This window comes from Entelurus aequoreus, linkage group LG11 (genome assembly GCF_033978785.1).
Source record: "Entelurus aequoreus isolate RoL-2023_Sb linkage group LG11, RoL_Eaeq_v1.1, whole genome shotgun sequence".
Lineage (NCBI taxonomy): Eukaryota > Metazoa > Chordata > Actinopteri > Syngnathiformes > Syngnathidae > Entelurus > Entelurus aequoreus.
Window position 1 is genome coordinate 69319386 of NC_084741.1, and position 26560 is coordinate 69345945.

General features: G+C 39.4%; 1 protein-coding gene across 2 annotated transcripts in view; it reads left to right on the forward strand.

Annotated features, from left to right (window-relative positions):
- The window catches only part of grik5 (glutamate receptor, ionotropic, kainate 5), a 459142-nt gene that overhangs the window by 286194 nt on the left and 146388 nt on the right, over window positions 1-26560 (forward strand). Inside the window, exons 3-4 of one of the 2 annotated variants that reach the window (XM_062063911.1) lie at window positions 5775-5939; window positions 17570-17734. In XM_062063911.1, coding sequence (XP_061919895.1) covers window positions 5825-5939; window positions 17570-17734 — 280 coding nt within the window. In that variant the 5' untranslated portion in view covers window positions 5775-5824. Of the gene's footprint in view, window positions 1-5494; window positions 5940-17569; window positions 17735-26560 lie in introns of those variants that run through there. The other variant, XM_062063910.1, reaches the window with a different exon arrangement.

Consider the following 26560-nt stretch of genomic DNA (forward strand, 5'->3'; position numbering starts at 1 on the left):
ATAAAACACTCAGATCTTCTGTTTCTAGCCGATACTACATAAAAATAACGTCAAATAACGCAGTAACGCATCATGCAGTAACGGTAACTGAGTTACTGCATATAAAAAATAACGCGTTAGATTACTAGTTACCGCCGAAACTAACGGCGTTACAGTAACGCGTTACTTAGTAACGCGTTAGTCCCAACACTGGATATACTGTATGTTGTCCATCCATCCATCCATTTTCTACCGCTTGTCCCTTTTTGGGGTCGCTGGAGCCTATCTCAGCTGCATTCAGGCGGAAGATGTATTACATATTAATTTGATGACATCGTTGTTGTCACAATCTCTCGGTTTTGTGTAGTATTTGTCGATAGGATCTATCCAGTGAGGCCACGATGCCTTCAAAAGTGCCTTACTTACCTCCTGTGCTTTCTCAAAGCATTATGCATTATCAATCAATCAATGTTTATTTATATAGCCCTAAATCACAAGTGTCTCAAAGGGCTGTACAAGCCACAACGACATCCTCTGTACAGAGCCCACATACGGGCAAGGAAAACTCACCCCAGTGGGACGTCAATGTGAATGACTATGAGAAACCTTGGAGAGGACCGCATATGTGGGTAACCCCCCCCCCCCCCCCCTCTAGGGGAGACCGAAAGCAATGGATGTCGAGTGGGTCTGACATAATATTGTGAAAGTCCAACACATCAGCGGAAGTCCAGTCCGTGGTGGGGCCAGCAGGAACCATCCCGAGCGGAGACGGGTCAGCAGCGTAGAGATGTCCCCATCCGATGAACAGGCTAGCGGTCCACCCCGGAGCAGAGTAGAAAAGAAAAGAAACGGCAGATCAACTGGTCTAAAAAGGGAGTCTATTTAAAGGCTAGAATATACAAATGAGTTTTAAGACACACCATGTCACACAACAATATGACTTTCGCTACAATGGGTGACGACAGTCATCTAAATCAGCGGATAATGGACTATGAACAATTTACTGCATTTAACACATTGGATCACTATGAGCACAACACACTGGACTTGGAACTGGACATTGACCCAGATATAAATTTCTTTTCCAACATTAATAACTCTTGTAAATACTACACTACTGAACAGTATAATCACAACATCAAAGCAGATGGGAAGTTATCTATTATTCACATTAATGGTAGAAGTCTATATACAAACTTTAAATCCATTAAGAACTATTTGTACTCATTCTCACAACCATTCAATATCATAGCAATATCTGAAACTTGGTTCAACAAGGAAAGGGGAATGGACTTTGAGATGGATGGCTATGAACTTACTTATAAAAACAGAATTAACAAGGGTGGAGGAGGAGTAGCAATTTATGTGGATACAAATTTCAATTTCAAGATTGTAGAGGCTATGTCACAGGTGGTTGATAACCTTCTCGAATGCATTACAATTGAGATTTGCATGGAAAACAAAAAAAATATGCTAATCAGTTGTGTATACAGGGCGCCCGATTCAAGTATTGATACTTTTAAGGACTGGATGGGAGGCATGTTCTCAGGAATAGGTAATAAAAATATATTTATATGTGGAGATACTAACATAGATATATTGAAACATAGCAATCATAAAAGCACAGAGGATTTTATAAATACAATACACAGTATGTGCCTACTTCCTTCAATCACTAGACCCAGTAGAATTACATCTCACAGTGCCACTCTCATAGACAACATATTTACCAATGTAATTGATAACAAAATAAGTGGGTTATTAGTCTGCGATATTACCGACCACCTGCCGGTATTTACGGTAATTGATTATGTTTATAAGAATAGGACAGGTAAACAAAAAATATTTAGGCGAATAAAGACAGACAAATCAATTAATATGTTAATACAGGATCTAGTATCACTGAACTGGGATATGATTTATAATGAAAAAGATGTGGACAGTGCTTATAATATATTTTTGGAAATATTTAAGTCAAAGTATGATAAACATTGTCCAATCAAAGAATACAACAAAACAAGAGCATTTGATAACTGTCCATGGTTAACGAAAGGTTTGCAAAATGCTTGTAAAAAGAAAAATGCATTATACAGGAATTTTATTAGACAGAGAACCAAAGAAGCTGAGGATAAATATAAAAAAATATAAAAATAAGTTAATCAGTATTATAAGGATAAGTAAAAAAGAATACTACAAGAATAAACTAGAGCGTAATAAAGATAATATAAAAGGGATATGGAACATATTAAACAGTATAATAAGAGATGGTGTCAAACAAAACAGCTTACCTAAATATTTCAAAGAAGATGATATTGAAAATTACAATATGGAGGAGGTGGCAGATCGCTTCAATCACTTTTTTGTTAAAGTAGGCCCTGATCTAGAGAGTAAAATTATGGATCGAGGGGTGGAAGGAGAGCATATGGGGGATCTGGTGAAGAGAAATCCATGCTCAATGTTCCTTGAGAGAGTCGAAGAGAAGGAAATATTGGACATAGTAAAAAACTGTAAAAACAAACAATCAACAGATTTTAATGATATTGACATGTCATTGGTCAAACTGGTCATTGAGGGGATTTCTAAGCCACTTACTCACATTTGCAATTTATCGTTTCAAACCGGTTCATTTCCAAATCAAATGAAAATAGCAAAGGTCATTCCACTGTATAAAAATGGTAGCAAACACCTCTTCACAAACTACAGACCTGTCTCACTACTGCCTCAATTTTCAAAAATATTGGAGAAACTTTTTAATAGCAGATTAGATTCATTCCTGGAAAAAAATAATGTACTCTCAGAGAGTCAATATGGTTTTAGAACTAAAAGATCAACTTCTCAGGCATTGATGGAATCCATTGAAAGAATCACAGACGCAATTGATAATCATCAATATGCAATTGGCATCTTCATTGACCTCAGAAAAGCTTTTGACATTATCAATCACAATATATTAATTAATAAACTGGAGAAAATTGGTATAAGAGGTATGGCAATAGACTGGATAAAAAGCTATTTGGACAGACGGAAACAGTTTGTGAAGCTGGGAAACCATAGCTCAAATTGCTTGGACATTGCTTGTGGAGTCCCCCAGGGGTCAGTATTGGGACCAAAACTTTTTATACTGTACATAAATGATATTTGCCAAGTATCCAAATTGCTGTCTATGGTACTTTTCGCAGATGACACTAATGTTTTTTGCTCTGGTGATGATCTAGATATATTACAAAAGAACATAAATGAAGAGTTGTATAAACTGAAATTATGGTTTGACTGGAACAAATTATCTTTGAATGTGAGCAAGACCAAGTTTATGTTCTTTGGCAGGTTCAGGTTAAACACACAGTTGAATATAGAAATTGATGGGGTGGCTATTGAGCAAGTGCACACAATCAAATTCCTTGGTGTAACAATTGACGACAAGCTCAGCTGGAAAGCACATATTACACATGTAAAATACAAAGTAGCAAGAAGTATAGCAGTCATAAACAAAGCAAAGCAGGTTCTGGATCATAAGTCACTCCACACTCTCTACTGTTCTTTAGTCTTGCCATACTTAAACTACTGTACTGAAGTCTGGGGTAACAATTACAAAAGTTCGTTACAGTCACTAATCATTTTACAAAAAAGAGCAGTAAGGACCATTCACAAGGTCGGCTATCTGGAACACACCAATGCACTATTTCTACAGTCTAAATTATTAAAATTCACCGACATTGTCTCATATCAAACAGCAATAACTATGTACAGTGCTAGGAACCATTTGTTACCACTGAACATTCAAAACATGTTTAGTGAACGTGAGGGGGGGCATAGTTTGAGGAGAGAACTCAATTTTAAAATTCAGATGAGAAATTCCACCATGAAAAGTTTTCGCATTTCCATCACAGGTGTCAAGTTGTGGAACAATCTGAGCGAAGTACATAAGCAAAGTCCAAGCATCAATGTTTTTAAAAGAATGTACAAAAATATATTGTTCACAGGATATAGTGAACTGCACTAAGAGTCAGTGGGTTTGTATGTGTATGTATATGTATACTATGTATACACGCTGTTGTGTCACATTCATAGTTGTTAAATGTGTGTTGTGGATGTACATGTATGTATATGTATATGTATATATATATATATGTATGTGTGTATGTATGTATATATGTGTACGTACTTATGTGTGTATATGTATTTATGTGACATAACATTTTTATATACTATTATTATTATTATTATTATTAAACATACAGTAAGTAATAAGAGGGGTGGGAGTACATAAGTTTTTACTTCTTCTCACTCCTTTTCGGATATGTTTACATTAAATGTTTATTTTCATTTCTTGTTTCTTTTGCTTTTTATTATTACTATTATTATTATTATTATTGTTGTTTTTGTTATTCATTCTTGAATGGCTTTTTTGTTGTTTTTTTTTTTCAAAATTTTTTTTTTTTTTTTTTTGTCTACATATTCGAAATAAACATGAAAATGAAAATGAAATGAAATGAAAAGATGGGACTTAAATGCTTCTACTGAGGTAGCATCTCTAACTTTTACCGGGAGGGCATTCCATAATATTGGAGCCCGAATAGAAAACGCTCTATAGCCCGCAGACTTTTTTTGGGTTCTGGGAATCACTAATAAGCCGGAGTTCTTTGAACGCAGATTTCTTGCCGGGACATATGGTACAATACAATCGGCAAGATAGGCAGGAGCTTGACCGTGTAATATTTTATACGTAAGTAGTAAAACCTTAAAGTCGCATCTTAGGTGCACAGGAAGCCAGTGCAACTGAGCCAGTATAGGCGTAATATGATCAAACTTTCTTGTTTTTGTCAAAAGTCTAGCAGCCGCATTTTGTACCAACTGTAATCTTTTAATGCTAGACATAGGGAGGCCCGAAAATAAAACGTTACAGTAATCGAGACGAGATGTAACGAACGCATGGATAATGATCTCAGCATCGCTTGTGGACAAAATGGAATGAATTTTAGCGATATTACGGAGATAAAAGAAGGCCGTTTTAGTAACACTCTTAATGTGTGACTCAAACGAGAGAGTTGGGTGGAAGATAATACCCAGATTCTTTACCGAGTCGCCTTGTTTAATTGTTTGGTTGTCAAATGTTAAGGTGGTATTATTAAATAGATGTCGGTGTTGAGCAGGACCGATAATCAGCATTTCCGTTTTCTTAGCGTTGAGTTGCAAAAAGTTAGTGGACATCCATTGTTTAATTTCATTAAGACACGCCTCCAGCTGACTACAATCCGGCGTGTTGGTCAGCCTTATGAAGCGTACACATACTGTGATGCTTTATTGTGCGAGGGCAGTGTCTGTGTAAAATGGTCCACGCTGGTCATTGTCCACTCCCTCCCTGTAAAGGTCAAAGGTGACCCTCCTCGCTACTCCTACTGCACTCCCTGGTTCAATTGGCGGTCGTGAAAACTTGTCCACCCGACGCGTCCGTCTACTTTGTGACGACGCGATGTGTATGCATTTGAGGAAGCTGCCTTTGAGAGCCTGCGTGTTTGTTGTGGTGTTGTCTTTGAACTGCCTCTGGAGATCTCTTCCAGGCTGAACCCTGCCACTTCCAAAAGACTGACTTTCCGCAGGAGACTTGAAGAGGACTCATATTTTATGATGAGACAGGCGTGCAACTGGCCGAGCTTGCGTCACACTGACATGACAGTAAATCTCTTCTCCCTAGCCCCGCTATGAGCGTGACGTATAGTTGTGAACAAAGGTGACCAATTTCAAACAATGTCAACGACGAGGTACGCTAACGTGCGGCGTGTCCTCCTCTCCTGCAGGTGGCGGTACAGGCAGCCAGCAGACCGTTCTCCATGAGGAGCAGTAGAAGATGCCGGCTCTGCCAGCACTGCTGCTGTCGATACACTTCCTGTCCTCCTTCTTGCTAGCCAACATGCCGCCACGCTCGCTGAGTCAGACCCCCGTGCTCTCCTCCGTCCGCATGGGTGAGTTTACCGCCGTCCAGCAGCATAAGTCATTGTCCTTTGTCCCAGGTACAGTGGAACACATTTTGTTATAAGTTTCTGAATCACCCGGGTTAGTGATCCGAATCTTTGTACTGAATCAGGAAGTACGAGTCGTATGTCTCTGTTGACCGGGGTTTTTTCAGTCTTCTGGCTGGGTACACAGTAGTAATAATTAGGGATGTCCGATAATGGCTTTTTTGCCAATATCCGATATTCCGATATTGTCCAACTCTTAATTACCGATACCGATATCAACCGATACCGATATATACAGTCATAGAATTAACACATTATTATGCCTAATTTGGACAACCAGGTATGGTGAAGATAAGGTCCTTTTAAAAAAATAAAAAATAAAAGAAAACAAGATAAATAAATTAAAAACATTTTCTTGAATAAAAAAGAAAGTAAAACAATATAAAAACAGTTACATAGAAACTAGTAATTAATGAAAATGAGTAAAATTAACTGTTAAAGGTTAGTACTATTAGTGGACCAGCACAATCATGTGTGCTTACGGACTGTATCCCTTGCAGACTGTATTGATATATATTGATATATAATGTAGGAACCAGAACATTAATAACAGAAAGAAACAACCCTTTTGTGTGAATGAGTGTAAATGGGGGAGGGAGGTTTTTTGGGTTGGTGCACTAATTGTAAGTGTATCTTGTGTTTTTTATGTGGATTTAATAAAAAATTAAAAAAAATACAAAAAATTATACCGATAATAAAACAAACGATACCGATAATTTTTGATATTACATTTTAAAGCATTAATCGGCTGATAATATCAGCAGGCCGATATTATCGGACATCTCTAGTAATAACAATAATAATAATAATGGATTAGATTTTATATAGCGCTTTTCTATTATTAGATACTCAAAGGGCTCACAGAGAAGTGGGAACCCATCATTCATTCACACCTGGTGGTGGTAAGCTACATTTGTAGCCACAGATGCCCTGGGATATACTGACGGTAGTGTTGTCCCGATACCAATATTTTGGTACTGGTACCAAAATGTATTTCAATACTTTTCGGTACTTTTCTAAATCAAGGGGACCACAAAAAAATGGCATTATTGGCTTTTTTTTAACAAAAAAATCTTAGGGTACATTAAACATATGTTTCTTATTGCAAATTTGTCCTTAAATAAAATAGTGAACATACAAGACAACTTGTCTTTTAGTAGTAAGTAAGCAAACAAAGGCTCCTAATTTAGTCTGCTGACATATGCAGTAACATATTGTGTCATTTATCATTCTATTATTTTGTCAACATTATGAGGGACAAGTGGTAGAAAATGAAGTGAAGTGAATTATATTTATATAGCGCTTTTCTCTAGTGACTGAAAGCGCTTTACATAGTGAAACCCAGTATGTAAGTTACATTGAAACCAGTGTGGGTGGCACTCGGAGCAGGTGGGTAAAGTGACTTGCCCAAGGACACAACGACAGGGACTAGGATGGCGGAAGCGGGGATCGAACCTGGAACCCTCAAGTTGCTGGCACGGCCACTCTACCAACCGAGCTATACCGATATATATATCTACTTGTTCATTTACTGTTAATATGTACTTACTTTCTCTTTTAACATGTTCTATCTACACTTCTGTTAAAATGTAATAATCACTTATTCTTCTGTTTTTTGATACTTTACATTAGTTTTGGATGATACCACAAATTTAGGTATCGATCCGATACCAAGTAGTTACAGGATCATACATTGGTCATATTCAAAGTCCTCATGTGTCCTGGGACGTATTGTCTGAGTTTATAAACCTAATATAAATTGAAAAAAACAAAACGAAAGAAGATTCTGTGATTTAAAAAAAAATATTGACGTAATCATAGTAGTATCGACTAGATACACTCCTGTACTTGGTATCATTACAGTGGATGTCAGGTGTAGATCCACCCATGGCGTTTGTTTATATTGTGACGCCGGTGAGCTACGGTGTGTAGTGAAGCATGTTTAGCTATTCCTCGTCCTGCAGGGATGATACTTGCAAGAAACTTACTTTATTTGTCGCCATGGAGGCGAGGATTAGTGATTTAGAAGTAGCTAAAACACTGCAGACTGCGGATGGACTTTAGCCGCTAGCTAGCTAGCCATGTCTTAAAGCACCTCTTCCTGAGGGCGTTTCAGTGTTATAGCTTCACCTTTATCGTCAGTTTTTAAGCCAAAATGCGTCCGTTCTCCCGTTTCTGTCTACACACTGTGTCTGCTTGTAAGTACTCCGTGATTGTGCACTGTCGAACATGCTCCTCTTCTCATAAACCAACAATGACGCGACGTGACGACGATAGGGGGGGCGGGGCGTTGGGGGCCGGTACTTTTTAGAGGCGGTATAGTACCGAATATGATTTATTAGTATCGCGGTAGTATACTAATACCGGTATACTGTACAACCCTAGCGCGCACTATACGTGGCCTCACCACGGAGACACATTTTCTGAACATTCATGTTATCATACTCTTATCTGTTACTTTTTGCTATCTTTTCAAACCAGCAGGAGACATGGACCACTTTTTATGCACATGAAGAAATATTTTAATAATGAATATTCTATTTGAATAAAACGGATGTCATTTAAAAAATACTAAAGGACACAAAACAGCATCAATTAAATTTGTTTTATTCAGCCCCTTAAATCCTCTAGCACAGGGGTCGGCAACCTTTACCACTCAAAGAGCCATTTTGGCAAATTTCACAAATTAAAGAAAATAATGGGAGCCACAAAAAAAAATTTAAATTTAAAATGAAAAACACCGCATACAAAGCTTAAATTGCTTTGTGCTATGTTAACCAGGGGTCTCAGACACACGCACCGGCACGCACTTCAATGTGGAAATTTGATGGCCCGCGAGTTTTGAATGAATGGCGCTTGATAGCGTCATACTTGCCAACCCTCTCATTAATTCCGGGAGACTCCCGAATATCAGGGCGTGATGGCACTGCTTTTGGCGCCCTCTACAGTCTGCCCAAACAGTGTGCCTGCTCGACCACATGTAGAAGGCAACTTCAGCCTGCTCACGTAAGTGACAGCAAGGCGTACTACTTCAACAGCCACACAGCTTACACTGACGGTAGCCGTACAAAACAACTTTAACACTGTTACGTTACAAATATGCGCCACACTTTGAACCCACACCGAGAAAGAATGACAAACACATTTCTGGAGAACATCTGCACTGTAACACAACATAAACACAACACAACAAATACCCAGAATCCCATGCAGCCCTAACTCTTCCGCTCAACCGACGCATGTGTGGGGGGTGGGGGTTGGTGGTAGCGGGGGTGTATAACCTAGACCGGAAGAGTTAGGGCTGCATGGGATTCTGGGTATTGGTTGTGTTGTGTTACACTACCGTCAGTGTAAGCTGTGTGGCTGATGAGTAAGTATGCTTTGCTGTCTCCTACGTGTGCAAGTAAAAGCTACATACAACATGTGGCCGGGCTGGCACGCTGTTTGTAAATGCTATTGAGGACAATTACTGCAGTGCATTTAGGGCACGTCCTTAATTTAGTAATTAGAGTGAAAATAGGATTATAATTGCCCTTGGAGTTTTCATAGAGAAGCACTGAGATCCACAAGTCTCCTGGGAAAATCGGGGGGTCGGCAAGTATGCAGCTGAGCCGCATCAGAGTGGTCAAAGAGCCGCATGCGGCTCCGGAGCCGCGGGTTGCCGACCCCTGCTCTAGCAGCTATAAAACTATAAAATGATGTTGCTGAGTAGGCGATATATCTAATATTTTTTTTAAATTTCTGTCCATCGAAATATGTTGACGCACACACGAAGGACGGAGGATTCTCACCTGTCTTTGCAGCGCGGGCACTGATCCTGCAGCTGTGTGTCAAACTGTCAGTTTGCACGTGCTTCCCACTTAAAACGCAAAATAGTGCTCCTAAAAAGTTGATGAGTGTTGATAAATCACATTGCGCGTGCTAAATAATTATAGTTGCATCTTCTCCTCCCGTATATAACATCAGCATATACTTTGCATTTTAAGGAAGACAGACGCCTTATTCTGCTCACTTAACAGACACAATCCAATTTGCACACATTTAGTAGTTCAGCTTTGCGTGTGCTATCAGGTTTGCATGTGTTCTAGTAGACACAGACCTTTAATACATCAGGCCTTTAATGTTTAACATTAGTCCCCCTGATGGTGGAGTCCTAATAGAGCAATGGATTGTGTTCCATTTTTAGCGTTGATTTGAAAGTGACAACAGGCAGGTTAATGAGAGATAAGGGGACATGAACAGCTTCCATACCTAAATCATAATTAACATGAATCATTAACGACACACCCGCTGATATGATTAAAACTGTCCCAGTTTAATCACATTGCAAATGTCAGCGATGCAAGCGCACTGCAAATTTAGAGGAGAGTGCAGTCACTTCAGGACCAGGATGCTATTTCAGGCTGTCAGTATCAGCGGTAAATCAGTTTGCAGGAACACAACAACTCTGCCTGAAGCCACTCAAGAGAACACGGGTCATGATAGCCAAAACTAAACAAAGAAAGAACAAGCAGGATGCAAGTCTCAGAACAATAAATTGATAATATACTGCACATAAAAAATATGGCAACCTAGGACGCAGAAATACTCTAAATGTTTGTCCTGATAAGCTGACCTTTAAAAATGTGTGATACAAAAACTACTACTACTGCTAATAGAGAAGTTTTATGGCAGCAGTTTTCCACATGATGAATGCTGCCATTGTACAGGATGTCCGCAGGGTTTTTAAAAAGTATGAAAAGGTAGAAAATGAAAATTGCACAAATAAAAGGCATCAGACGTTATAACCGGTAAATGTAGTTTTTTTTAACAATATTGTACAATCTATTAAATATATGAAACCCCGTATTTTCCGGATTATAAGGCGCACTGACGATGGGCAGGTCTAGTCAGGTCTATTTTCATACAAAAGGCACACCGGATTATAAGGCGCATTAAAGGAGTCATATTATTATATATTTTTTTTTCTAAATGTAAAACACTTGTGGTCTACATTAGGGATGTCCGATAATGGCTTTTTGCCGATATCCGATATTCCGATATTGTCCAACTCTTTAATTACCGATACCGATATCAACCGATATATGCTGTCTTGGAATTAACACATTATCATGCCTAATTTGGACAACCATGTATGGTGAAGATAAGGTACTTTTTAAAAAAAATAATAAAATAAGATAACTAAATTAAAAAAAAATTCTTGAATAAAAAAGAAAGTAAAACAATATAAAAACAGTTACATAGAAACTAGTAATGAATGAAAATGAGTAAAATTAACTGTTAAAGGTTAGTACTATTAGTGGACCAGCAGCACGCACAATCATGTGTGCTTACGGACTGTATCCCTTGCAGACTGTATTGATATATATTGATGTATAATGTAGGAACCAGAATATTGATAACAGAAAGAAATGGGGGGAGGGAGGTTTTTTGGGTTGGTGCACTAATTGTAAGTGTATCTTGTGTTTTTTATGTTGATTTAATAAAAAAAAAATAATAATAATAAAAAAAACGATACAGATAATAAAAAAACCAATACCGATAATTTCCGATATTACATTTTAACGCATTTATCGGCCGATAATATCGGCAGGCCGATATTATCGGACATCTCTAGTCTACATAACATGTAAAGCGCTCAAAATGTTGCATAGATGTTTTACATATCTTCAAGTCGCTTTCTGACAGTCGCTTCAGGATGCGGCTTTTTGTGGGCGGTCTTATTTACGTGGTTCACCTTCGGCAACGTCTTCTCCCCGTCATCTTTGTTGTAGCGGTGTAGCGTGCAAGGACGGGAGTGGAAGAAGTGTCAAAAGATGGAGCTAACTGATTTAATGACATTCACACTTTACTTCAATCAATAACGGAGCAGCATCTCCTCATCCGTGGCTCACTAGTGCAACAACAACGCCGGAAATGTGTCCCGTGAAAAACCGTCCGACTGGAACCCTCTAACAACTAAAGTTCCGTGGCTGAATTATGTAAACTTATTACTTTTTAGCGCTTTGATAGCTAGTCTACTGACAGATATAAGTAAGTACTTTATGCTACTTTCTATTAGAAATGGCAACAGCGGAGGATGAATGTCCCATAACAAGAAAATCGAGAAAAAGAAGAAGCTCATCGACTACGGTGTCAGCATGAACTACAATGGCGGACGCACGCAAATTTCCAGTACTTATGCAGATCCCAAATACAGATCCGTGTCACGACCAGACTAGGACTCTGAACAGAGATGCAGGATTTCAGACAGTTATTTATTCTCACAAGGGGAGGGGTCCAAAACGGGAGAAAACAAAACAGGCTATCAAAACACATCTACCGTATTTTTCGGACTATAAATCACAGTTTTTTCATAGTTTGGCCGGGGGTGCGACTTATGCTCAGGAGCGACTTATGTGTGAAATTATTACCACATTAGCGTAAAATATCAAATAATATTATTGAGCTCATTCACGTAAGAGACTAGACGTATAAGATTTCATGGGATTTAGCGATTAGGAGTGACAGATTGTTTGGTAAACGTATAGCATGTTCTATATGTTATAGTTATTTGAATGACTCTTACCATAATATGTTACGTTAACATACCAGGCACGTTCTCAGTTGGTTATTTATGCCTCATATAACGTACACTTATTCAGCCTGTTGTTCACTATTTGTTCGGGAGCCTGTAAAGGACTGTATATTTACTTTAGGGGGATGCTCTAATTTTCACTATTTACCCAATGAAGCTAGTCTCAGAGAGAGTGAGAGGACACCACTTATATAGTTAACCAATTTACTATATACCATATAACATACAATAACCAGACAATAATAAACACATTGATTACACTCATACACTCATCCCCACTCACACGCTACCTCCCCAATAAAACCTCCCGCACTAAACCAATTACACAACACACACACACAGTCCAACCTGGGCCCCTTGGCTGGGCCAGAAGATAGTCTGTTGTGGTCCTGCTGATCGTTGGTGCACGTAGGTGTGGGGTGGGGTGAGTTGCAAATGCTGGATACAAAGGGGGCGTTGGAGAAGGGGGGACACCTCCCGTTGTAGAGTAGAGAAGGAGGGGGGGGCTCGGCCGTGCTTCCTCTTAGCTCCCTCACGAGTCTAGTCTGGAGCGAGAGGAGAACCAGCCTCGTCCTGGGTCACCTCTCTGCCGACTAGCCCGTGAGCGCGAGCCACTAACACTCGTACCTCGCGCTGTCCACTTCCCTCGCAGCAAGGTAGCCACGATAGCACACAACTAAACTCTACAATGTTCACGCTCGCTCTCCAAACAATAGATAGTCCCAGGGGAGAGTGTCTCTTCAATAAACTTAGTCCAAACGTGACTGAACCTGCCGTTCGTGAAGTCACCGGGCAGCACGCAAACACAGGTGCGCGCTGCGGTGAGCTAACTAGCGGTTAGCAATGCGCTTCACCTCCACTGGCAACGTGAAGCGCCCAAAACGTCCTTAAACTAGTGCAATGGCACTTAACTGTCACTTATAACACACTTAAATAAGAAGCTTACAGTAGTTACTTTTCCGATCTGTAACTGCGGTGAACTCTCTCTCCCGGGTAGTATTACCGACGCTCCGCTTCCTGTCAATACCGGAGCTCTTTTATACACTTTTTTTCTACCTGCCGGCGGAAACGGAAGTGCCTGTAACCATGGCAACCGTAACCGCAGCAACGGTTAAACAACTTAAAGGAAATACATTTCACCTTCCCAAACAACACGTATGAAATGGAAACAAATAATAATAATAATCCCTTAACAGAAATTATCCATATATAAAACTAAAAGGGACAATTTACACAAATATGCAAACCTTCAGAACACTATTCTTTATTTATTTTAAATTGCCTTTCAAATGTCTATTCTTGGTGTTGGCTTTTATCAAATACATTTCCTTACACTTACACTCCAGTGCGACTTATATGTTTTTTCCCTTCTTTATTATGCATTTTCGGCCGTTGCGACTTATACTCCGAAAAATACGGTAACCTGACCACTAAACTAACAAAAATATTAACAACTCAAAACGCTCCGGCTACGGTGGGAAAAAGGGGCTAAGAACAAAAACTACCAAATACCACAAAAAGCGCTCCAACGGAGGTGATGCTAGGAAGCTAATCTTACCTGACAAAAGTTTACAAACAAAGAATCTCCCGTGGATCAGAGAGGTACACAAAACGTGGCTATGGCTGTAGACAAGACTGTGGCAAAGGAACGCTGGAGGTACGCACAAGAAGATACCAAACACTCTGGCACAGGACAGGAGGAGGACACAAGAGGGAGGGTGGACACAGGTGGGCACAATCAGGCAATCAGGAAAGACGTCAGACCAGTGATACAGGAGGAAGGGCAAGTGATCGGAAACGAGAGGGAGAGTCAGCATTTCAAAATAGAACAGGAAATGACAAAACAACCTGAAACCAGACGAAACCTAGACAAGACTTCACCCAGGTATGACAATAGAATAGAATAGAATGGACTTCATTGTCATTATATTTGACTCCAACTTAAGGTGCGGTAGTGGAATCAGCAGGTACCAGAAGGTAAAGAAAAGTTGGTTTTGCATAATAATGCAAAACAAAATGCCAGATAATGTCTGCTAATAGGTGCCATTTTGCGGTCCTTCTACACACACCATGATAATACTCGTATGTTTAAAGCGCCGACTATTAAGCGGTGCGGCTTCACAGCTTACCGAAGTCGTACTAAAAACATTTTGACAGATTTTTGAGCACCGTGTGTAATGTTCTATATCCTCAATGGAACATCTAAAGTTTTCGTGTTGTTTCCTGGCATCATATTGCAGTCTACACGTACACTACCGTTCAAAAGTTTGGGGTCACCCAAACAATTTAGTGGAATAGCCTTCATTTCCAAGAACAAGAATAGACTGTCGAGTGTCAGATGAAAGTTCTCTTTTTCTGGCCATTTTGAGCGTTTAATTGACCCCACAAATGTGATGCTCCAGAAACTCAATCTGCTCAAAGGACGGTCAGTTGTGTAGCTTGTGTAACGAGCTAAACTGTTTTCAGATGTGTGAACATGATTGCACAAGGGTTTTCTAATCATCAATTAGCCTTCTGAGCCAATGAGCAAACACATTGTACCATTAGAACACTGGAGTGATAGTTGCTGGAAATGGGCCTCTATACGCCTATGTAGATATTGCACCAAAAACCAGACATTTGCAGCTAGAATAGTCATTTACCACATTAGCAATGTATAGAGTGTATTTCTTTAAAGTTAAGACTAGTTTAAAGTTATCTTCATTGAAAAGTACAGTGCTTTTCCTTCAAAAATAAGGACATTTCAATGTGACCCCAAACTTTTGAACGGTAGTGTATCTCTTATGCGTGACTGCCATCTACTGGTCACACTTACCATTACACCAAGTACCAAATATAATAGCTTCGAGGTGGGTAAGCACAACCAGAATTATGCCGTAGATTAGGCGCACCGGGTTATAAGGCGCACTGTCCATTTTTGAGAACATTTAAGGATTTTAATTGCGCCTTCTTATAGTCCGGAAAATACGGTAATATTTCGTTTTAAAGTCGTTTTGGTTTAAAAAAATATCCATTAATATTTAAAGTGAATATGTTGCGTTCACGTCGCATAATCAATCAATAAATCAATGTTTATTTATATAGCCCTAAATCACAAGTGTCTCAAAGGGCTGCACAAGCCACAGCGACAACCTCGGTTCAGATCCCACATCAGGGCAAAGAAAAACTCAACCGAGTGGGACGTCAATGAGAAACTTTAGAGAGGACCGCAGATGTGGGTCTCCCCTAGGGGAGACCGCATGCAATGGACGTTGAGTGGGTCTAGCATAATATGGTGAAAGTCCAGTCCATAGTGGATCTAACATAATAGTGAGAGTCCAGTCCATAGTGGGGCCAGCAGGAAACTGTCCCGAGCAGCGCAGAGATGTCCCCAACCGATGCACAGGCAAGCGGTCCACCCCGGGTCCCGACTCTGTACAGCCAGTACTTCATCCATGGCCATCGGACCTGTGCCCCCCCTTCCACAAGGGAGAAGGGGGCAGAGCAGAAAATAAAAGAAACGGCAGATCAACTGGTCTAAAAAGGGGGTCTATTTAAAGGCTAGAGTATACAAATGAGTTTTAAGATGGTACTTAAATGCTTCTACTGAGGTAGCATCTCTAACTGTTACCGGGAGGGCATTCCATAGTACTGGAGCCCCAATAGAAAACGCCCTATAGTCCGCAGACTTTTTTGGGCTCTGGGAATCACTAATAATCATGACGGTGGTGTTCCCAGGACCCAGAAGCACAGAAGCAGCGTGCAGCTAAGAGTCTTTCAATTCCAAAGACAAGGCAAAAATCCAAAAAGAGGAACGTGGTGCTCGGAAGTGCACAACTTAACATCGCATAAAGTGTACCTGAGCGAAGGTCATAGTGTGAAGCTAAAAGCTCAAATGAACTGGACAGCAGCGATGACAAAGGGTCAGCAGGGGGGAACAATGATCCTGGGCCGACTGGACGCTAGACAAGTCTTAATAGGGGCATGATTGCGATCGGGCACAGGTGAGACTCCCAATCAACAAAACAAAGGCTGTAGTGTTCAATCAGTGCCCCGAGCAACCAGGGGTAACCACGGAAAGGAACGCTGAAACAGAAATACACCTTAAACAGAGGAAAACCACAAACTAAGACACAGCAAGACATGACCTGTGTGGACCGGTCATGACAGAAAAAAGTAATTCAATACATCTAAAGAATTTCTGCAAACATTCCTGTTGTATTGGCTGTCAGAATAATCGTATCTAAGTTATGACAAAGCTTTGAGTTGCCATGAGTTCCCGGCGAGAAGACAAAAGCTGTCTTTGATGCTACCAAGAAGAAGGCTTGTAAAACTCCACTGTGTAGGATGGGAAGCAACATGAAGGTGTTCTGTTTCTTTGATGTATTGCAATCCACAGAAAGATGTTGTCTTGACCAGAGATCTACAAAGTGGAGAGGAAGCAGGACCGGCCCAAGCTCCAGGGACCTTTTCGTTTAACTGTTTTACGACCTTTTCTTTGAACTGTTTTTAATCAAAGGCGATGGCTGTTTACGACCCCCCTCCCTTAGAAACAGCTGTTGCCATGTAATCAGGGAAAGTCCAAATAAAAGAGGAGGCGTACAATCTTTCGTCAGAGTGTGGTGGAGACTGTACAAGAGTACAATTGAGCCAAATTAAATTCTGTCTCTGTTTAATTCTTTGCTTCTTGTCTTGTTTAATAGATGTCATCAGTGTTTGAACCTGACATTAGCCATTATGTCAAACTGACTTTACAGTGAGATTTTAATTCACATTAAACATATTTTATTGTTTTTTATCAATTTTTTTAAATTTTTTGTCATTATTTGTTTTTTTTAACAGGAAATAAGAAATTCCTTTTATAGTCCTCTATAAGAGGGTTTTAGGAGCAAATTAGTCAAATGATCACTGCCACGTTATTGACCTCAGCCAGGTCTTGGACAGGTGAGCCTTGGCGGGTGTACATCATCATGGCCTTCACTATGTCTTTTTCGTCTCTCGTGCATCCTCCATGTAGCGGCCATCCTGGACGACCAGTCGGTGTGTGGGCGCGGCGAGCGTCTGGCGCTGTCCCTGGCCAGGGAAAACATCAACAGTGCGATTGAGGGTCCGGTGCGAGCCCGAGTGGAGGTAGACATATACGAGCTGCAGAAAGACTCCCAGTACGACACCACTGACACCAGTAAGTGGGGCTATCTTTTATTTTTATTGTCGGTGTGTGAACGTGTGTGTGAATGGGTAAATGTGACATATATTGTGAAGTTGTTTTTATTTTATTTTATTGCACGGTTATTAATATCAATCAATCAATCAATGTTTATTTATATAGCCCTAAATCACAAGTGTCTCAAAGGGCATAGAGATGTCCGATAATATCGGCCTGCCGATAAATGCTTTAGAATGTAATATCGGAAATTATCGGCATCGTTTTTTTATATATATTGGTATCGTTTGTTTTTTTTATTATTATTTTTTTTATATTAAATCAACATAAAAAACACAAGATGCACTTACAATTAGTACACCAACCCAAAAAACCTCCCTCCCCCATTTACACTCATTCACACAAAAGAGTTGTTTCTTTCTGTTATTAATATTCTGGTTCTTACATTATATATCAATATATATCAATACAGTCTGCAAGGGATACAGTCCGTAAGCACACATGATTGTGCGTGCTGCTGGTCCACTAATAGTACTAACCTTTAACAGTTAATTTTACTCATTTTCATTCATTACTAGTTTCTATGTAACTGTTTTTATATTGTTTTACTTTCTTTTTTATTCAAGAAAATGTTTTTAATTTATTTATCTTATTTTTTTTTTATTTTTTATTTTTAAAAAGGACTTTATCTTCACCTTACCTGGTTGTCCAAATTAGGCGTAATAATGTGTTAATTCCACGACTGTATATATTGGTATCGGTTGATATTGGTATCGGTTTATATCGGTATCGGTAATTAAAGGTTTGGTCAATATCGGAATATCGGATATCGGCAAAAATCCATCATCGGACATCCCAAGTTATTAATAGGATATAAAAGTAATGAATGCTCACTTTCTTTTAAGAACTGTTTCGCCCCCATTGAATCCTATTATAAATGCTATTATTTCACAAACTGTAATCCTGGTATATTACTATACATTAAAACCAAATTAATCTCCTTATTGCAAATTGAAAAACAAGAAAATATTGTTTTGGTGTAATTGTACTCCTTAACCACAATATGGCGCCAGAAAAAAATGCGGAATTCTCAGAGCTTTGATGAGCGTAAATGAGTTAAACTGCTATTAAACTGCTAAAATGCAATAGAAATGATCTTGGGCAGTTAAAAATAACATGGAATACATTAGAGGGGAGAATCGTTGGGCACCTCACGATTCGATTACGATTAAGATTCAAGAGCCACAATTCAATTACAAATGTATTATTAATGCATCTTTAATTCATGTACCGTATTTTGCGGACCCGATTATAAGACGCACTGCCGGAATGGTCTATTTTCGATAATTTTTCATATATAAGGCGCACCAAGCGCATTAAAGGAGTGATACTATTATTTGTTTTGCTCTAAATGTAAAACACTATCTTGTGGTCTACATAACATGTAATGGTAGTTCTTTGGTCAAAATGTTGCATAGATGATGTTTTACAGATCATCTTCAAGCCGCTTTCTGACAGTCGCTTCAGGCTGCGCCGTTTTGTGGGCGGTCTTATATACGTGGCTCACCTTCGACAGCGTCTTCTCCCCGTCATCTTTGTTGTAGCGGTGTAGCGTGCAAGGACGGGAGTGGAAGAAGTGTCAAAAGATGGAGCTAATTGTTCGAATGACATTCAGACTTTACTTTAATCAATAACGGAGCAGTATCTCCTCATCCGGAAACTACAACAATGTGTCCCATGAAAAAACGACAGACCGGAACTGTCGAATAACTAAAGTTCCTTGGGTGAATAATATAAACTCACTACACCGGTATGTTTTAGCGCTTTCATGGCGAGTTTACTGACAGATATAAGTAAGAACTTTACACTACTTTATATTAGAAATGGCAACAGCGGAGGATGAATGTCCCATAATAAGAAGATAGAGAAAAAGAAGAAAGAAGCTTATGGACAATTTTCAAGACTCATGCAGATCCCAAATACAGATCAGCAGGTACCAGAAGGTAATAAAAGTTGCTTTTCCATAATATTGCGAAACAAAACGCCAGATAATGTCTTACCTTATACACACACCATAACAATACTCCATCATGATAATACAATCAAGCTGTGCGGCTTCATAGCTTACCAAAGTCGTACTAAAACGTTTCGATAGATTTTTGAGCGCAGTGTGAAATGTTCCGTATTTTCAATGGAACATATAAAATGTTGGTGTTGTTTACTTGAGTCATATTGCAGTCTACACGTATCTCTTATGTATGACTGCCATCTACTGGTCACACTTATCATTTCACCATGTGCCGAATAAAATAGCTTCGAGGTCGGTAAGCAAAACCGGAATTATTCCGTACATTAGACTCACCGGGTTATAAGGCGCACTGTCGAGTTTTGAGAAAAAAAAAAGATTTTAAGTGTGCCTTGTAGTCCGGAAAATCCGGTATATTGATGCAATTTAAAAAAATTTTTTGCTTCACCTGCAACTTTTAAAAACAGTGTATTTGTGATAAGAAACCGTTTAATTAATTCCCATTCCGTTTATTAAATTAATAGAAATGTGTGCTCTGCCTCTTGCGGTTAGATAGATAGATAGATAGATAGATAGATAGATAGATAGATAGATAGATAGATAGATAGATAGATAGATAGATAGATAGATAGATAGATAGATAGATAGATAGTACTTTATTGATTCCTTCAGGAGAGTTCCCTCAGGAAAATTAAAATTCCAGCAGCAGTGTACAGAATTGAGATCGAATTTAAAAAAGTAAATAATGGGGGTATAAATGGAAACAAAATAGAAAAATATTACAATAGAATAAAAACAAAAAGCATCGATGAGAATACAAATATAAGAGTAAAATAAGAATATAACAAGAGAAACTAGGCATTAGTGACCATGTTATGAAAAACGTATTACACTGTTATTGTTTTGCATCCCCCGTCATTCTAACACCCCCCCTCCCTCCCAGAGAGGAGTTGTACAGTCTAATGGCGTGTGGGACAAAGGAGTTTTTTAGTCTATTAGTCCTGCACTTGGGATGAAGCAGTCTAGCACTGAACAGGCTCCTCTGGCTACTGACAACGGTATGCAGAGGGTGACTGGCATCATCCAGGATGCTCACTAGTTTTTCCACAGTCCTCTTCTCTGCCACCGTCACCAGTGAGTCCAGTTTTAGTCCGATCGTAGAACCGGCCCGCCTGATCAGTTTCTCCAGTCTGGAGCTGTCCTTCTTAGATATGCTGCCCCCCCCAGCACACTACGATGTAGTACAGAACACTGGCAACCACTAATTAAAGGCCTACTGAAATGAATTTTTTTTATTTAAACGGGGATAGCAGATCTATTCTATGTGTCATTCTTGATCATTTCGCGATATTGCCATATTTTTGCTGAAAGGATTTAGTATAGAACGACGACGATAAAGATTGCAACTTTTGGTATCTGATAAAAAAAAGGCTTGCCCCTACCGGAAGTAGCGTGACGTAGTCAGTTGAACATATACGCAAAGTTCCCTATTGTTTACAATGATGGCCGCATGAAGTGAGAGAGATTCGGACCGAGAAAGCGACAATTTCCCCATTAATTTGAGCGAGGATGAAAGATTTGTGGATGAGTAAAGTGCAAGTGAAGGACTAGTGGGGAGTTGAAGCTATTCAGATAGGGAAGATGCTGTGAGAGCCGGGGGTGACCTGATATTCAGCTGGGAATGACTACAACAGTAAATAAACACAAGACATATATATACTCTATTAGCCACAACACAACCAGGCTTATATTTAATATGCCACAAATTAATCCCGCATAAAAACACCTGCGTGTTTGTTACGCTAGCTCCTAGCTCCTCTGCTAGCTCCTAGCTCCATAGAACACGCCAATACAATTCAAACACCTGATCAACACACACAATCACTCAGCCCAAAAGACCGTTCACCTAACCCAAGGTTCATAAAGCTTATATATTTTAAAAAAGTTACGTACATACGCAAAAAAAAGTTGCGCACATACGGTCAAGCGATCAAATGTTTAGAAGCCAAAGCTGCATACTCACAGTAGCACGTCTGCGTCTTTGTCATCCAAATCAAAGTAATCCTGGTAAGAGTCTGTGTTGTCCCAGTTCTCTACAGGCGTCTGTGTATCGAAGTCAAAAGTCCTCCTGGTTAGAGTCTCTGTTATCCGAGTTCTTCCATCTTGACTGCATCTTTCGGGAATGTAAACAAAGAAGCGCCGGCTGTGTACTGTTGTTGCTGACTACGTTCGAAAAATACGTCCATTTCGCACCGACAACTTTCTTCTTTGCTTGCTCAGCTTCCTTCTCCATAATGCAATGAACATAATTGCGACAGATTCACGAACACAGATGTCCAGAATACTGTGGAATTATGAAATGAAAACAGAGCTTTTTCGTATTGGCTTCAATGTGGAAGGCATACCCGTGTTCGCCGGGCTACGTCACGCGCATACGTCATCCTCAGAGGTGTTTCGAACCGGAAGTTTAGCGGCAAATTTAAAATGTCACTTTATAAGTTAACCCGGCCGTATTGGCATGTGTTATAATGTTAAGATTTCATCATTGATATATAAACTATCAGACTGCGTGGTCGGTAGTAGTGGCTTTCAGTAGGCCTTTAAAACCTCTATGTCCACTTGTGAGAGCCGCATGAAAGCTGGCAAAGAGCCTGTCATAGAACCTCCTGAGAAGCAGGAGTGGACAGTTTTTTGTCAAAGTTACTGTTTCAGAAAAAAAATAGCTCTGTTATGCAAAACTCGGATGTCCACTGCAGAGGACACCACTGTATAATAGTGTTGCCCTGACATGAATAAGAAAACTAAACATTGACATTTAAAATGGCGGTCGTGTTATCAGTTGACATTTCACCTCCGCTCTCGCTCAGCCCTTTTTGTCATGATATTATTGAAAATTACTCGAGTCCTCCCTTGGATGTGGGGACAGGAGAACTTTGGCGAGAGAGGTCGAAAACAAAAATGCCCTTATCCATATTGTCGATTATAGTCCAAGAGCGGGCGTAGAGAGGCTCGAGTGACAATCAAATGGCGTCAAAAAGCACACCATCTTTCCTTTTACGAGCTGGTGCTGATGAGTTTACATGTTCACTGGAGACGACCAATGACCCGCTAAGCCGCGCTCGTTAAAAGCGGTGGACCGCTGCCCTCCAGTAGCAGCTGCTACTGTCTGCTGCTTTGTGCCGTGCAGCTCAATAAAAAAGCCTTTTGATATTACACAATAAAACACACACACACACACCAGTGTGTAACGAATCTGTGCAGGCAAGAGACTTGGCCTCCTCCGATTGTGATACTGTAGGTCGCTGACCCCGCCACCAGCTACTGGCAAAATGTCTAGTTGTGCATGAAAAGACCTGTCTTTGGACTGTACGATTGTTTGTGTGTCGGTGTGTGTGTGTGTGTGTGTGTGTGTGTGTGTGTGTGTGTGTGTGTGTGTGTGTGTGTGTGTGTGTGTGTGTCTGTCCTTGACCAATGGGCAGGAGACTCTGACAAGCTTGTTTGCTTACAGACATTTTTTGAGGTTTTTGGATCAGAGAGCTCGTCATCTTACAGCTACGACTGTCTGAAGCTTGCATGTACACAACTCGTCACAAACACGCACACACACACACACTCCTTTTCTCGTTGAATGGGAGCCAACTTTCTAAACTTATGAGGACCATTCTGTACAGCAGGGGTCACCAACGCGGTGCCCGCGGGCACCAGGTAGCCCGTAAGGACCAGATGAGTAGCCCACTGGCCTGTTCTAAAAATAGCTCAAATAGCAGCACTTACCAGTGAACTGCCTCTATTTTTTACATTTTTATTTATTTACTAACAAGCTGGTCTCGCTTTGCCCAACATTTTTAATTCTAAGAGAGACAAAACTCAAATAGAATTTGAAAATCCAAGAAAATATTTTAAAGACTTGGTCTTCTTTTGTTTAAATAAATTCATTAATTTTTTTTACTTTGCTTCTTATAACTTTCAGAAAGACAATTTTAGAGAAAAAATACAACCTTAAAAATGATTTTAGGATTTTTAAACACATATACCTTTTTACCTGTTATATTCCTTTCTCTTCTTTCCTGACAATTTAAATCAATGTTCAAGTACATTTTTTTTTTTTATTGTAAAGAATAATAAATACATTTTAATTTAATTTTTCATTTTAGCTTCTATTTGTGAAATATTTCTTCAAACTTATTATAATTAAAATTCAAAAAAATTATTCTGGCAAATCCAGAAAATCTGTAGAATCAAATTTAAATCTTATTTCAAAGTCTTTTCAATTTCTTTTAAAATTTTTGTTCTGGAAAATCTAGAAGAAATAATGATTTGTCTTTGTTAGAAATATAGCTTGGTCCAATTTGTTATATATTCTAACAAAGTGCAGATTGGATTTTAACCAATTTAAAACATGTCATCAAAATTCTAAAATTAATCTTAATCAGGAAAAATTACTAATGACGTTCCATAAATTATTTTTTTAATTTTTTCAAAAAGATTCGAATTAGCTACTTTTTCTCTTCTTTTTTTCGGTTGAATTTTGAATTTTAAAGAGTCGAAATTGAAGATAAACTATGTTTCAAAATTTAATTGTGATTTTTTTTCGTGTTTTCTCCTCTTTTAAACCGTTCAATTAAGTGTAAATATCATTAATTATTAATAATAACATAGAGTTAAAGGTAAATTGAGCAAATTGGCTATTTCTGGCAATTTATTTAAGTGTGTATCAAACTGGTAGCCCTTCGCATTAATCACTACCCAAGAAGTAGCTCTTGCTTTCAAAAAGGTTGGTGACCCCTGGTGTACAGTAATCACTTAAAAGCAGGGATGTATAAGTCAAGGCCCAATTATCTATGGCCGCAGGGATGATATTTGATTAGTATTAGAACCGGCCCGCAGGCCACAGCCGCCTGCTGCTGTTTTGCACACACCAATATTCCATCAGTGTTGGCGCTAGGAATTTTCAAAACGGGGTCCCGGGGACCCCATCAAGTCATAAAAATGGGGTCCCACAGTACATTTTTGGGGTCCCCCTTTTTTGTGATCGTTTTGAAAACAAATGATAAATGTATGCATTATCCTGTTATATCTCACATTCTATATTGTGTTTTGGAAAAAGGTTGTCATAAACATTACTTACCGTAATTTCCGGACTATAAGCCGCACCTGACTATAAGCCGCACCAGCTAAATTTAGGGGAAAATACAGATTGCTCCATATATAAGCCGCACCCGACTATAAGCCGCAGGGCTTTGATGTGTAATTAGCGTAGTATATAGGGGTTCCTGCTACCACGGAGGGGATTGTTAACAATAAACCTTTCAATCATTCAATCAAACTTTCACATCTTTGACATGGCGAACAGCATTCGTGCAGAGTACAAATAATACAACGGTGCAAAGTAATACAAAGTGCTCGCCTGTACGTTATCAAAATAAGCAGCCTACCTGTATATGAAAAGTCAGTCTTTAATCATTGTGTCATCGTCTTCCTCCTGCGTACTAAAACCACCGAAATCCTCTTCGTCGGTGTCGGAGAAGAACAGGCCGTAAATAAGCCGCACCCTTGTATAAGCCGCAGGGACCAGAACGAGGGGAAAAAGTAGCGGCTTATAGTCCGGAAATTACGGTAATTCATTAAAAAAATAATACAAAAAAACGCATTTTTATGCATAATGTATTCAGTTATAAACATTCATTCACTTTCTTCTTTCCTTCATGGATCTAAACTTTACCGCTGCCGGTATTTTTTTCTATATTTTTATTGTAATATTTCCAGAATGTGTTTGTTGTATTTTTGGCCAAAGTAAGACAAAGAAAACAATCTGAAGTTGTCTTTATTTTGTTTAGTTTTAATGCCATGTGTGGAGGTTGCCCTCCAGTGGGTCCTTCTGACCACCAATCACCGACATGAGAGCCCGGTTCAGGATTACAGTACAGTTTATTTCATGTTGATGCCCTCAGGTTGCTTTTCAGCAGTTGTCCGTTGGTCACTCTTCTTCTGTCTGTCCGTGCTCTCGCTCTCGCTCGTGCTCTTACTCCAGCTTCCTCCCCGTCTCCCCCCGCCCCCGGTTGCTGCTTATACAGAGCGACAGGTGATTAGATAACAAGGCCCAGGTGGACCATCTACGCACCTGTCGGTGACTTCGAGGCCGGTCCTGGCACACCCCGCTTCGCTGCAGGCCCGCAGGCCACGCCCCCCTCCACACCATGATTTTAATAGTCCGGCCCGCGTGTGCACAGATTTTCCTCCATGCGGCCCCTGGGCTAAAATTTGTTTGACACCCCTGCTCTAAAGAATAGACATAAATATAACAAATACAATTTATTTTTAAACTTATGAAATAACAGCCTCTCTCCAATAATCACCTGAATGCACCACATTAACATTCCCTGCTATGATTGCTTTTCTTGTTGGATGGAAACCAAAAGGGGAAAAAAAGAAAATCACAGAATTAAAAATTATAATTAGAATAAAATGAAATTACAAAAATTACAAAAATATAAAAATATTTATTCTGTATTTTTACTTAAGTAATTTGTTTTACTAATATGTGCAGTACAGGCCAAAAGTTTGGACACATCTTCTCATTCAATGCGTTTTCTTTATTTTCATGACTATTTACATTGTAGATTGTCACTGAAGGCATCAAAACTATGAATGAACACATGTGGAGTTATGTACTTAACAAAAAAAGGTGAAATAACTAAAAACATATTTTGTATTCTAGTTTCTTCAAAATAGCAACCCTTTGCTCTGATTGCGGCTTTGCACACTCTTGGCATTCTCTCGATGAGCTTCAAGAGGTAGTCACCTGAAAGGGTTTTCAC